Source organism: Pocillopora verrucosa, chromosome 2, assembly GCF_036669915.1.
Source record: "Pocillopora verrucosa isolate sample1 chromosome 2, ASM3666991v2, whole genome shotgun sequence".
NCBI classification, from domain to species: Eukaryota; Metazoa; Cnidaria; class Anthozoa; order Scleractinia; family Pocilloporidae; genus Pocillopora; species Pocillopora verrucosa.
Genome location: NC_089313.1, coordinates 14,185,731 through 14,198,059, shown reverse-complemented (window position 1 = coordinate 14,198,059; position 12,329 = coordinate 14,185,731). Strand labels below are relative to the sequence as shown.

Below are 12,329 nucleotides of genomic sequence, written 5' to 3'. Positions count from 1 at the left end.
ACACAACAACTAATATCAAAAACTTCATTGAAATTCCTTTTGCTGTATTCGTGGTCAGTAATCAGTCTCGTCTTATTTATTATTTTTTAAGACTCAGTTGGAGTCTACTAGTATTTGTTTACCTTATTTTCTAGAACAAGCTTTTTACTATACGTCAAGGTAATTACAATTTGTCTTTAAATTGCTTCAGAATGACCTCACTACCCAAACGATTGCGGGGACGATATTTGAATGGTCTGTGCTAAGATATGGCGTTATTTAAATTCTTTATTCCGCTAGACTCTTTGACACACATCAGTTGTGCCACTCAAGCCAAGGCACAAGAAAAGTAATCATGATAACCAATCACATCAAAGGAACGTATCACATAGACATACAACGAATAGGAACTTAGGTAAAATGGGCAAACTGCTTAAAGCGCGGGAAAGCGCACGTGACCAATCCGTGGTTTCTTCCGGTTTAGCATCTGATTGGTTGAGCGGATGTTGCGAGTTTTCTAGGCCAAACACGGCGCGAGGAAGGCTAAACCAAGGCAATCTTGTATGAATTTAATTTAAAAACTGCGCTGTTGATGAGAAGTAGCTCTTTGATCAGTTGTTACTGTCAGTGAATGGGAAGAAGCGGTAAAGGAAAAGGTTTTGTGGCACCTTCGTAGCTGTGTACCAGTTCGTTACTGCCGGTTTATGAATACATAATCCTTCCAATTCGGATGATAAAAGTTGCCCAGCAGCGCAATAATTACTTGGCATCGACAGTTATATTAGAATTAATCTCTTAATTGGTTCTATTAGAATGTTTTCAACACGAGTCATTCAGTTTCACGCGTAAAGAATGGTAAACGTGGTGGTAGGTTATGAGACTGATCAGAAAACTACTCTTTTTTGATACACTTCACTGCTGTCAGAGCTTCCTTTTCACAATCCACAGACAATCTACCAATTCAAAGGAACTTTGTCAGATACGCACTCCTTCTGCTGAACCTTGGCCTTCAGCACGTCTTTAAAGAGTATTGCAGAGAATTGTATCAAACAAAGGCCTCTTCTATGAGCGTTAGTCAAGCATTTTATCGAAAACCTCAGCTGTCCCTAAAACAGATTTCAAAGATAGACCTAAGATTGTAACTGACGCCAACAACAGTCAACAAGTCTCTCGCATGTCCTGTGAACCGTGGCCTATGTGTTGAAATAAAGGAGATAAGCTTGGTTTTAATCGGATTTCGTCTAAGAGGACGCAAAGTAAGGTTCATTGGAGTTAACGCTACCCTCCTCAAGCTATTTAACGCGTAATTTTATTCTTAAGGAATTAGCTCCAGTGGAATCTTTTTTTCCTTATCATTGCTCTTTTCGGCCGGAAATAAGTCGTTTGCTAAGGCAATGTAATTATAAGCTGACGGTGAGTGATGTAGAAAAGGGAACAACTTATCTAAATTGTTATCGCTTTATTTTATTGCTTTTTTTTCCCGATACAATTTTGCGCAGCTCTTCTCGATGATAAAGGCTACGTTCCCAGAGTCATCTACATAATCAGCGTTATCTTCTTTGGTTTGGAATGTTCGATTCGTGGGAATAACTTCAGAACAGATGGATAGCTCTGTGATTATGTGACACGTTATATCTGAGGTGGTTGGGTTGAATAAAGGGAAAACGTCGCGTTTATTTTTTGATTTTGTCGTTCTTGCTTCTTTTAAAGCTGGTGAATAATTTTCGGTTTGCACACGAGAAAAGCACTTTCAAAGTGTACTTGAGAATTTCAAGAGGAGATATCAATATAACACTTGAACGCAAATACAATATTACATATTGGATTTAAGATTAGATCAGTGTAGTTATGAAATGAAACTGAATAGGCCTATCGTATGACTATCATGGCAGTTATCAAGAACTATGGTCTTTTATTTAAGTTCTTACTCAAGTCTCTTTATCGACAGACGGAATTCGGGACATCAACTAAGCTACGCCAAGTCTTCTAGGCCACACATGCAAGAACCGTTGAAGAAGTCATGCAATAAAATTAGATTTCAAATTGAGGGCTCAATATTTCTCAACAGTACACACTAAGTTAATGTTGATTTGGTGCAGAAGAGACCGAAATCCTGCCACTAACTAAGCGTGTCTAGTTTCTGATGGTTGAAACGTTTTCAGAGTATAACTATAACTTTGATTCTCTCTTTGTTGGATTCCTTTCAATTGGTTCTTTCCAGCAGATGCTTCATTTGGACAGTTCTATATATATACTATTTCGCAATTATCCGCTTTGTCGCATTTTGCCGTTGATAAAAGACAACAGCTGAAACGGAGACCAAGAATTTCTAACAGCAAGCGAATTCTCAGAGCCGAAATTACACTAACTGTACATTAGACAGTGAGGACAACTTATTCTTGGAGGCGAGAGCATTGATAGGACGAAACAATTTTATCACGTTTTAAATTAACAGACATCCACGCTCATTGTAATACTGTCTGGCATTTATGTAAAAAAAACAGCAGGTTTAAAATAGAAATATGAAGAACCTTTCATAAGTGTGGATCATACAGTAACACATCGACGCTTGCAACCACGTACAACCTTCATTTTCTTGGCATTTTTATGTTTACCAGACTTTCTTGACTCACTGACTTGCTGTAGCGTGTTGCTGAGCACAACAGCTGCTTCCAGTTCAAAGTCGTTTAGTTTTTTACTGACCGAAAGGAAATCGTTTATGTTGATTTGTGTGGAGCTCAGTTTAACTTTATGTAAGATAATATGCGTTAGAAAAACAATGAAATGTTCTTTTAATGATAGTAAGAACTGAAACATGACATTTCTAAAGCATGATAAACCAAGATCCTTTTTAAACTAAACTAAGGCTAAAATAGGTTCAGTTTTGCTCAGCCGAGAAGAGTCAAGTTTTTGAGCTTTCATCAGTAACATCGGTTGGAGAGAAATTTAAGACACTTTCGACCCATACGTTCTCCAAATTTGTTGCTCGCAAGGAAAAATGTTTGATGATCAATGAAACAGAATGTTTGCGAATGAGAGCCGTCGTTCAGTGAATGATTCTTTTTCGGGTAGATCGTGGACTGGACTCGAGAAAACGGCAGAACCGAACCTGACTGAGTGGGTATGTACATGTAGGAGAGAGCACTAAATTAACTTAGTGTATATGAGACTATAGGTTGGTGTGAAGATCGAAAGTGCAGGCGAAAGATAGTCGATGGCGTTTTAGTTCCCCAACCCTCTGGTTTTTATTTTGCTCATACCACTATTGGCTCGTCTCTAGAAAGCCTTAAACAGGTTAAATTGACCCTGCAGAAGAGAAAGTTATTGTATCTCAGCGTATTGTAATAAAGTAAAGCTAAAGTGAAATTTAAGAAGGAAGAACCTGAGAACTGTTTCGCCTTACTGTTGAACTGCAATATACTTGTTTTTTGCTGACTAGGTAGTTTTCAAACCACACATTCCAAAGCTCTAAGGGCTTTGCCTCCTAGCTTTTGAACATTCATGTCCACGCCGCTTTGTTAGCTGAGAATTAGGTGTCATACCAATGACACCAAACTATACTCTTAGAAAGAGGAGCCTTGAGAAATGTTTTCCGAATTGAACAAACAGAATTAACGCTTCTTAAACTCAATTCATTACTTTTTCGAGACTTTTCCTTTTTGAAGAAAATTTAGCTAATACTCTTGTGAAACCAACTTGATCTTTCTGTGGTATCTTGTCTATCCATTGAACGACCTTTCGCTTAAGTATTGCCATGTTTCTACATTATATAACCATTCTATCCTTCGTTCTGTTATGTTGTGTAAGCTGGACTTTTCAGAAACCACCCACTTCGCGCTGCAAGAAGCACCAGAAAAGAAACTTCGTCTCAGTAATGCTCATCACTTCCTGTCTGTCAGAATAATGATGGCTTAATTGAATCGTCAGACCATCAGCGGTGTCACGGGTCAAATAAAAAAATATTTAAGAATGCAAACATCTTTGCTCGTCCACATGCCACGAACATAGAACAATGAAACTTTTAACCAGGGTCCTTCTCCGATTAAAATCGGAAGAATTTTCTAGCAGTTCCATAGCTATATAGTCATTAATAGATTTCAGAAGTAGACGTTAAAAACAGAAAACTGAATTCGCTATTTAAAGGATGTCGAAATTATATTCGAAACATATCTTTTTTTGTTTTCTAAGTGGTGATGTTGGCGTGAATTCAATCTTCCTCAATAAGGTCAAACATTTGTCGCAAATTTGCGCGTATGATGGATGATGTCTCGGGAGCCGACCTGTCAACGCAAAAGTATTAATTGATTTCACATATGCTCGGGAGGCAGGGTGATTAGAGCCTGAGATCATTAAGTCACAGAATAGAGAAAGTCGAAATGTTTGCATGTACGTGCAGTATTGATCGTGTAATACTAGGAAGTATTTTTTCCAGACTTTGATTCGTTTTGTTAGCAGGTTCTCCTTATTCGTGTAGTCAGACTTAAAATTAGGTTTCTTCCTTACAACTGTTCATTTGATAAACTGGCTAATCATTAAAGCTTAATTCTAAGGGCGCTTACTATTGGTCAGAACTGGCCGATATGGCCGCTCTAGGTCAGTAGACTCCTTAAAAAATTGGGAAATTTTTTCGAAAAAATGCTCATTCAAGGATAACCTGAACAGCATGGAAGGTCAGTTCTGATCAATGCTAAGCCACGAAAAGAAAAAGTAACTTGGAATGAGGGTGATGGGATGAAGTGTTCCGTCATCCAAAGTTATACCCTCCATTTCTCAAGACTCAGCTGCGAATTCTTGGTTTTTACTGTAAAAGCTCCTTGCGCAGATCTCTGGTTGATATTGCACGTTATATGGAACGACTGAGAGGATCAATTTCTGGTATTTAAAGTAACAAAAGATCCAATCTTGATGTGAAGTAAAACAGAAGGCTTTGCACCTTTGCGTCAAGTGATGGGCTGCGCTCAAAATCATTAATTAGAGATATAAAACGCATTTGAATTCAGTTGAATTCCCTTCTAGAAACATCCTTCAAAAGTAGAGAAAAACAGATGAAAAACAAGAGAGTATGACAAAGAACAATGTAAATTTCACATGTGGTTCAGATGCTTCCAGTAATTGCCGTCTTTGCGGTCATTTGTAATTTGTTCGGTAGCGGCTTATTCCGATAAGATTATCCTTTTAAAATTATCCACTTTTGTTTTTCAACAAATTTACGACTGGGCAATTTGTGTTACCCTTCCGTAGTCCCTTTTTTTGAATAACGAAAATTATCCAGCCGTAGAATCCATTCCTGAAACTTACCTAATCGCGTTCTAAAAACGTACCTCGCGTTCAGGGTCATTGAATACAGTTCCGCAGAAAGTTGGATGTGACCAGCTGTTGAGAGCATTTAATGATAAATCGATCGCTTTTCCTCATCGTTGTTGATGCCTATGGAACATTCGTGTTTTTCTCGCAAGCAGATCTCTCAATTTCGACAAGAATATTGCAAATTTATTACGCTACAATAAAAACCTCATCAGCAAACTGCAGCGTTAACTAAACTTCACGCAAAGGTAATTAACCATCACTTATAAATAATTTAGGCCATTTGTTACAGTGAGACTGAAAGCCAAATCACGAATGCACTAGGCATCTCATCACAGTCAGGATAACATCTGATCCTCAGGCGGCTGTCGCTATCTAGATTTAATTAACCACGTTATCAAGTCTTTGCACACGTATGAATATTGTAACTCTCAGTGCGTTTTACTCGAACTGGGAGGTATTTAGGGATTGTGTTCCACAGCGCGCACAAGATTCACTAACCAGACGGAAGACGAATTACATAGTCACGACCGCAGCTATTAACGGGGATCGAGGATACAAAGCTATTAGTAGTACAAGCTTGTGGTAAACCATGGGAAAGTTTTCCTCCACAATTGCGCCCACGACAGATAAACAACTACCAGCAAGGCGTCGGAAGGGAAGTTCGGACACGCCGTCAGCTAATGCACTTCGCGAGAGGGTCCGAGCGCAGAATATGAAGAGGGCGTACTTAAAACTGCAGAAAACGCTGCCTCAAGTTCCACCTGATACTAAGTTACCGAGGCTCAATATCCTGTTATTGGCGATCGATTACATCTCTCATCTCCGCGATGTGCTGCATAACGGTACGTGTGCAGCTGAAGAAAACTCTTTGCCTCACAAGGTGGAGGATAAATGCGGCATGTTCCGTCCTTTCATTGAGGTAAGAGCGCTTTTTGTAAATGTCACAAGCATCAAAATTCTTCTGAAAGTGTACATTACCTTCCCTTGATCTCGTGTCCACCTTAATTGCGATCAGGGATATGAATGAGCGCTATGCTCGCGAATTTGTTATTCAAGGAAATCATCTCTGTGACAATCTTAAAATGAAGTGCTAAACTCCAATCACAACAGACATGTTTATTTTGCTCCACAAGTCGGGGGTTCGTGTAAACAGTCTACGTTCGTGGTCGGCAACTTTTTATATTGACTGATGTTCTTCGTTGAGTCTAACGATCTTGACTGAAGCGTAAATAACTACTTATGTAAACATTTTGTAGGGCAATCAGCTTTCCGCGGCACTTTCAGGGCTCTCAAAATGAGAAAACCATGAGTAGTACGGCACGCTGCTGTAGAATCTTAACTTTGTTCAAAACTTGTTGGTAAAAGGTAAAAATTGATATTGTTATGACTAAGATGTTTCCCGTTTGACACAGGAGTTTTTTAAGCGATGTTTCCACGCTTTCGTGACGATACAAAGATAGGGGAATGAAGAAGATAAAAAAGCACTTTGGAAAGCACAAAGTTTATTGAACTAATGAGTTTTCATTGTTTTAAGTTATTCAAAACAAGATGATATGAAAAAAGTGTGATAACAGAGCTTTAAGACATTTGGAAAAATCATCGAGAAAGTAGTTTATTTTCGTTTTTTGAGTTTATATTTATGGAGACAAAATCATCTGATAAATGGCTGGCGCTCGACGCTTTCAGTTTTTTACTACAAGCGGTTAACTTTGAAGATCGATCGAACGGAAATTAAGGCTGATTCTCAGATAATTTTCTTTAGCAAACCAGCCAAATAGCCGAATATTTTTACGAAAGTAACAGCAAATCTTAGAATTTGGATTCATGGACATGTGAATTACAGAGAGCGGATAAACAAACTCCTGGCGGCAGAGTATTTGAGAGATGTAGTACATCAGTTTTGACCCTTTTACCGCAATGCTGTCACCCCTTACGCTACCTGGAATGACGAAAAAGGATTTTCCATCGTCACAAAAATATGATATCAAGTAGAAGTGTGATGAGGATGAAGAAAATGTAAATCAGGTGGTATTATTTGATTAAATACCAAATTCTCAAAGCTAAAAATATACAAAATGTAGGACAGACTGAACGGAGAATTGATGACTAGATCGTGGGATTGAAAAGGTCAAGTAATCAAATATTCTGAAGTGTCCACACGAAACAGCGCCATTATATGACTCGACGAAAATGAACCATCCTTTCTACACTATTAGCTTCATAAGATATATTTCAAGAGAAGTACATCTTAAATACTTGATACCAAGTTGTAACATGTAATACTGTTGTTGCATTAATTTTGATGCCAGCCTCGTCGTAAAAAATGCCTACAGTTATGATAAGGGCAAGGGTGGGGGGAGGGGTGGTGGTGGTTGGTACGGACCTCAGACCCTCCCCTCCTCCCCTTGGATCCGACTCTGCATGCTGAGAAGAAAGAGTGTTAAACAGTAAAGCGGAGAGGGATTCGTGGCATGGGGATAAGGGATAAAAGCTTTATTTTCCTATTCCTTTGTTCTTCGTCTGGTATGATGAACAAGAGAAACGAGGAACCAATTATTTTTCTCTCTACGAACACATTTAGATATGCAGTGCTCCTTTGCTCAGAAAATAGTCTCATCTCGAAGTTGTTAATGTCAGGAACATGGCGCTGACTTTCATTGGGACGGGTTGCGGGCAAGGTGTCCTGTACTGTCTTCCGTCACCACAAGAAACGACTCACTGAAATAATGGAGGGCTTCCGATCGGGGAACAGAGAGCCACAGTCAGGGCTTGGGCGAAGATATGTCCATTGCCATTTTTTAATTGTCATTTTTTCACGTTAAAGAAAGTCCTCTCCCTCAGACGTTCGCTTAGTGAATGTTCACTCATATCAAACCAAAACAAAACAAAACAAAAAACATTTCCTTTCCTTTCTGCATCGACAAAATTATCTCCACGCTGCAGCTTGTTATATTTTTTCACTCAGAAGAACTGATCCATGTCATCCTTGTAAAACGTTTCGGTGAAAAGACTTCTTAATTTCTTCAAGGCTATCTATGGGATCCTGAACCAACTCCTGTGCACCCTTATTTTTCTCTTGGAATTGTCGACCCAGGAAACGAGAAGCCCCATTTGAGTGACGTTAAGCGGACTTTCATGGAGGAGGAGAATAAAGTTAGTCAGTACTCTGCTTTTTCCATCAAGACCAACGAGAGAAGTGTGAGATGAGCGTGCGGACTCGCTTGAAGTCAGGGCCAAAGGGAGATTTTCGTTTGCTTGGTTTTCCTGTTCGCCTTTACTCTACTCTTGGTCAACTCAAGGGAAATGGAAAGACAGCTCCCCCCCTCCTACATAGGCTGTGGGCTTGTCACGTTTTCTGACTAATTTTCCTTGCTGGCTTTCAAATTCATGTAATCTAACTGGACCTTTAATTTTGTTCATCTCTTTCAGAAATGGCCAATCAGATGCCAGCTGCTGTCAGAGTTTTTGAGACCTCAACTTGACGAAACACAAACAAAACAACAAATTATAGTCAAAGAGAAGTGAACTGACTGAAATATGGTTTTGCGTTGTAGCAAAGTTCCCCTTCGACAAAATTATTGGTCGTTTTAAGTTATTCTTGAGCGAGAGCTTTAGCGCAGCTGTTTTCCACGTTTATGACCCAAGCCTTTTATCTGAATATGAAAGCCGAATAAGTGGTCTGTTTTGTTTTGTTCTACCAACTCAACGTAAGATTGGAGTTTTTCTACTGTCCAAACAACTGAGGTAAATGGCGCAAATGATTTTATTGTTTTTTTTTATTTTTTTCAAAAAAACGTTTTCAATTCAAAAATACGGTTTGATATTAAGAGCGGTGTTCAAAGTTATGCGACCTCAGAATTTCTCCCGACAGTAATCCAGTCGTTTGTTGACGAGAATCATTGGAACATTTACGTGAAATAGTCGCTTAATAATCGCTCGGATAGTATCTCTCAGTCAAACATAAAAACTCGACTCTTGTCCCTTCTCAGTTTCCTCTGCAAAATATAGGGCGGGTTTACGGACACATATACTGTAAGTATAAATTTCTCCAAAAAAAACGATGTCTTTTTGCCTCCTTTGCCGGGGTCATGAAAGAGAGTACGCGTAACTTTGAAAACCAGGTATATTCACACAAAAAATTATGGGTCAGTTTTTCAAGTAATCGAAAGTAGATACTTATCGTGCATAAATCTGCCGAGCATCGTTAACGTCAAACAGTTTTAAATTATGATGTACTAAATCTAGGTCGTCCTTGTTAACGAGCCTTCGAGCGCATCGCGGGCTAAATCGTTAACCCTTTAGCTCCCAAGATCTCATTGGTAATTCTCCTTACTGTCTGCCAAACGATTCTCATTATGTTATTTGGGAGAATTTGGTATCGGATCAATTAGCAATCCCATAATTGAAATTTTTCGAATTCTCATCACTTGTCTGCATGATATTGTATGGATATAGTAAGGAGAAATTCTGTCTTGGTCGCTAACGGGACTTAAAGGGTTAGTTTTAAGTTATCCTTACAGCATTAAGAAATTCCAAGTACATGAAATGTGCCACAATTTTAAAAAAGATCAAACAAGAGCATATCAGGCAATTATTATGAGTAAGTAAGGCATTTCAAAGATAAAGGAAAAATTCGTAAAGCCACTTACGTGAAGAGCTGAAACGACACCTCTCTTTCTCTTAATTTTATTCCCAGGGCTCCTCATACATCCAGAAAGAGAGCGGTCTGAGTACGAACTACATAGGTTGCAATTTCTTTCAGCCAGTTAAATCATAACTAAAATACGTATCTGGTTTATTCCTGTTTTAATTTTTTTTAAAGTTTTTTTCTTAGTTTTCTCATTTTATAGCCAGCTTGTAAATAGTCTGGAGTGTCTTTGTATACCCGTTTTTTCACTTCATTACATAAGAGAAGGTTCTCTTCCACTTTTTGGCCCTTTTCCAACACTCTCAAATTCAGGACGTGCATCAGAACGCTGCTAAATTTGAACATTATTGAATCAAACAACAAGGTTTTTGAAGTTGCGTCATTTTAATAACAAAACTCTTTTTCCATAAAATATTTGTACACTTGTTCCTTGAAGTATGTACTCCACTTGTTACATATGATCTCAAAATTTAACCTTTCACAAGCCGTTTTTTTTTTCTGTTTGATTTCTTTTTTTAATCTTTCTTTGTTTTTCCGATGATTCATTCCTTTCCCCATTTTATCATAAGCTTATAATAAATCTTGAGTTCACTTCATCACAATAGCAAATGTTGTCTTCCAGTTATTGACAAGTTTTACTTTTTGCTTCCGGCTCCCAACTTCGTTTCCATGGCCTTTTCCCTAACTTGGGGGTGGGGTGCCCCACCCCCAAGTAAGGGAAAAGGCCATGGAAACGAGGTTTTCCGGCTCCTAATTTCAAGAACGCCGTTGAATTTGAACATAGATGAATCAAACAATAAAGTTTTTGTTAAAATGTCATTTCAAGGTCAAAACACTTCTCCCACAAAATCTTTGTTTACTTCTTTCTTGCAGCACGTGCTTCACTTGTTTCATATGATCTTAAAATTTTCTCTCCATTCATGGCAAGTTCCCCGCAGCTCAGTGGGTAGAGCATTGTACCGCGAAAGCGGTCCTAGTCAGGATGGAGATCCTGTTCCGGGGAACTTGCCGTTTTTTTCATTGCTTTTTTTTTTTTTCTCAAAGATTCGTTTCCTTTCTTATTTTATATCAAGATATGAAATAATGTGGAGTGTCTTTGTATGCTCGCCTTTTTTACTTCAATACAATAGAGAAGGCTTCGTTCCACTTATTAGCAAGGTTAGCCTTTTCCTACTAAACTCAGGACACGCATCGGAACGCTGTTGAATTTGAACATTTTTAAATCGAACAACAACGCCTTTGTAGAAAAGTTATTTTAGGGTCAAAACACTTCTTCTAGAGAATCTTTGTTCACTTGTTCCAAGCAGTATGAACCCAAATTGTTACATATAATCTTAAAATTTGCTCGCTATTAATGGCAAGTTCCCCACAGCTCAGTGGGTAGAGCATTATACCGCGAAAGCGATCCCAGTAAGAATGGAAATCCTGTTCCGGGGGACTTGCCGTTTTTTTCTTTTTTACTTTTTTAAGATTTTTTTCGGAAGATTCGTTTCCTGTCCTATTTTAAACAAAGATTAGAAATAATTTGTGGTGTCTTTTTATTTATGCTCTTCTTTTAAATTCAATACATAGGAGAAGGTTTCGTTCCACTTATTGACAAGGTTACCTTTTTCCTACACTCTTAAATTCAGGACACGCATAGGAATGCCGCTAAATTTGAACATTTTTAAATCGAACAACAAAGTTTTTGTAGTAAAGTTATTTTAGGGTCAAAACACTTCTTTTAAAGAATCTTTGTTCCCTTGTTCCTTGCAGTATGAACTGAACTTGTTACATATAATCTTAAAATTTTCTCGCCATTCATGGCAAGTTCCCCGCAGCTCAGTGGGTAGAGCATTGTACCGCGAAAGCGGTCCCAGTCAGGATGGAGATCCTGTTCCGGGGAATTTGCCGTTTTTATTTTGTTTGATTTCTCTTTGAATCTTTCTTTTTTTCCCGACGGTTTCTTTCTTTCTCCATTTAAATAGTAAGTTTATAAATAGTCTGGAGTGTATCTTTGTACTCGTCTTTCACTTTATAACATTAGCCAAGTTTTAGCTTTTCCTACAATCTTAAATTTAGGAAATGCATCGAAACGCTGCTTATTTTTAACATTATGAAATAAAACTCAAATGTTTGTTAAAAAAGTCATTTTAGATTCAAACACACAATTTTCCTCATAATCTCTGTGCAATTGTTCCTTGCGTTACGGGCTCCACTCGTTACATATAATCTTAAAATTTGTTCTCCATTCATGGCAAGTTCCCCGCAGCTCAGTGGGTAGAGCATTGTACCGCGAAAGCGGTCCCAGTCAGGATGGAGATCCTGTTCCGGGGAATTTGCCGTTTTATTTTCTTTTTTTTTCTTTTTGTTTGATCTACGATCTTTTTGGGGATGATTCGTTCCTTTTCCCACT

The 12,329-nt window shown here is 38.3% G+C and overlaps 1 protein-coding gene across 1 annotated transcript; it reads left to right on the top strand.

The window, feature by feature from the left end:
- Positions 1-5,706: 5,706 nt before the first annotated feature.
- On the top strand, positions 5,707-10,520 carry LOC131791205 (transcription factor 24-like). Its single transcript, XM_059108543.2, has 2 exons — positions 5,707-6,205; positions 8,716-10,520. The coding sequence occupies exons 1-2, from the start codon at positions 5,876-5,878 to the stop codon at positions 8,809-8,811; spliced, it is 426 nt and encodes a 141-aa protein (XP_058964526.2). The 5' UTR covers positions 5,707-5,875; the 3' UTR covers positions 8,812-10,520.
- Positions 10,521-12,329: the final 1,809 nt, after the last annotated feature.

Excerpts from the sequence above, each read along its gene's own strand:
- LOC131791205 (XM_059108543.2), top strand. The coding sequence starts at position 5,876 with ATGGGAAAGTTTTCCTCCACAATTGCGCCCACGACAGATAAACAACTA. Across the intron at positions 6,206-8,715 it reads TGTTCCGTCCTTTCATTGAG|AAATGGCCAATCAGATGCCA; the intron begins GTAAGAGCGCTT and ends CATCTCTTTCAG.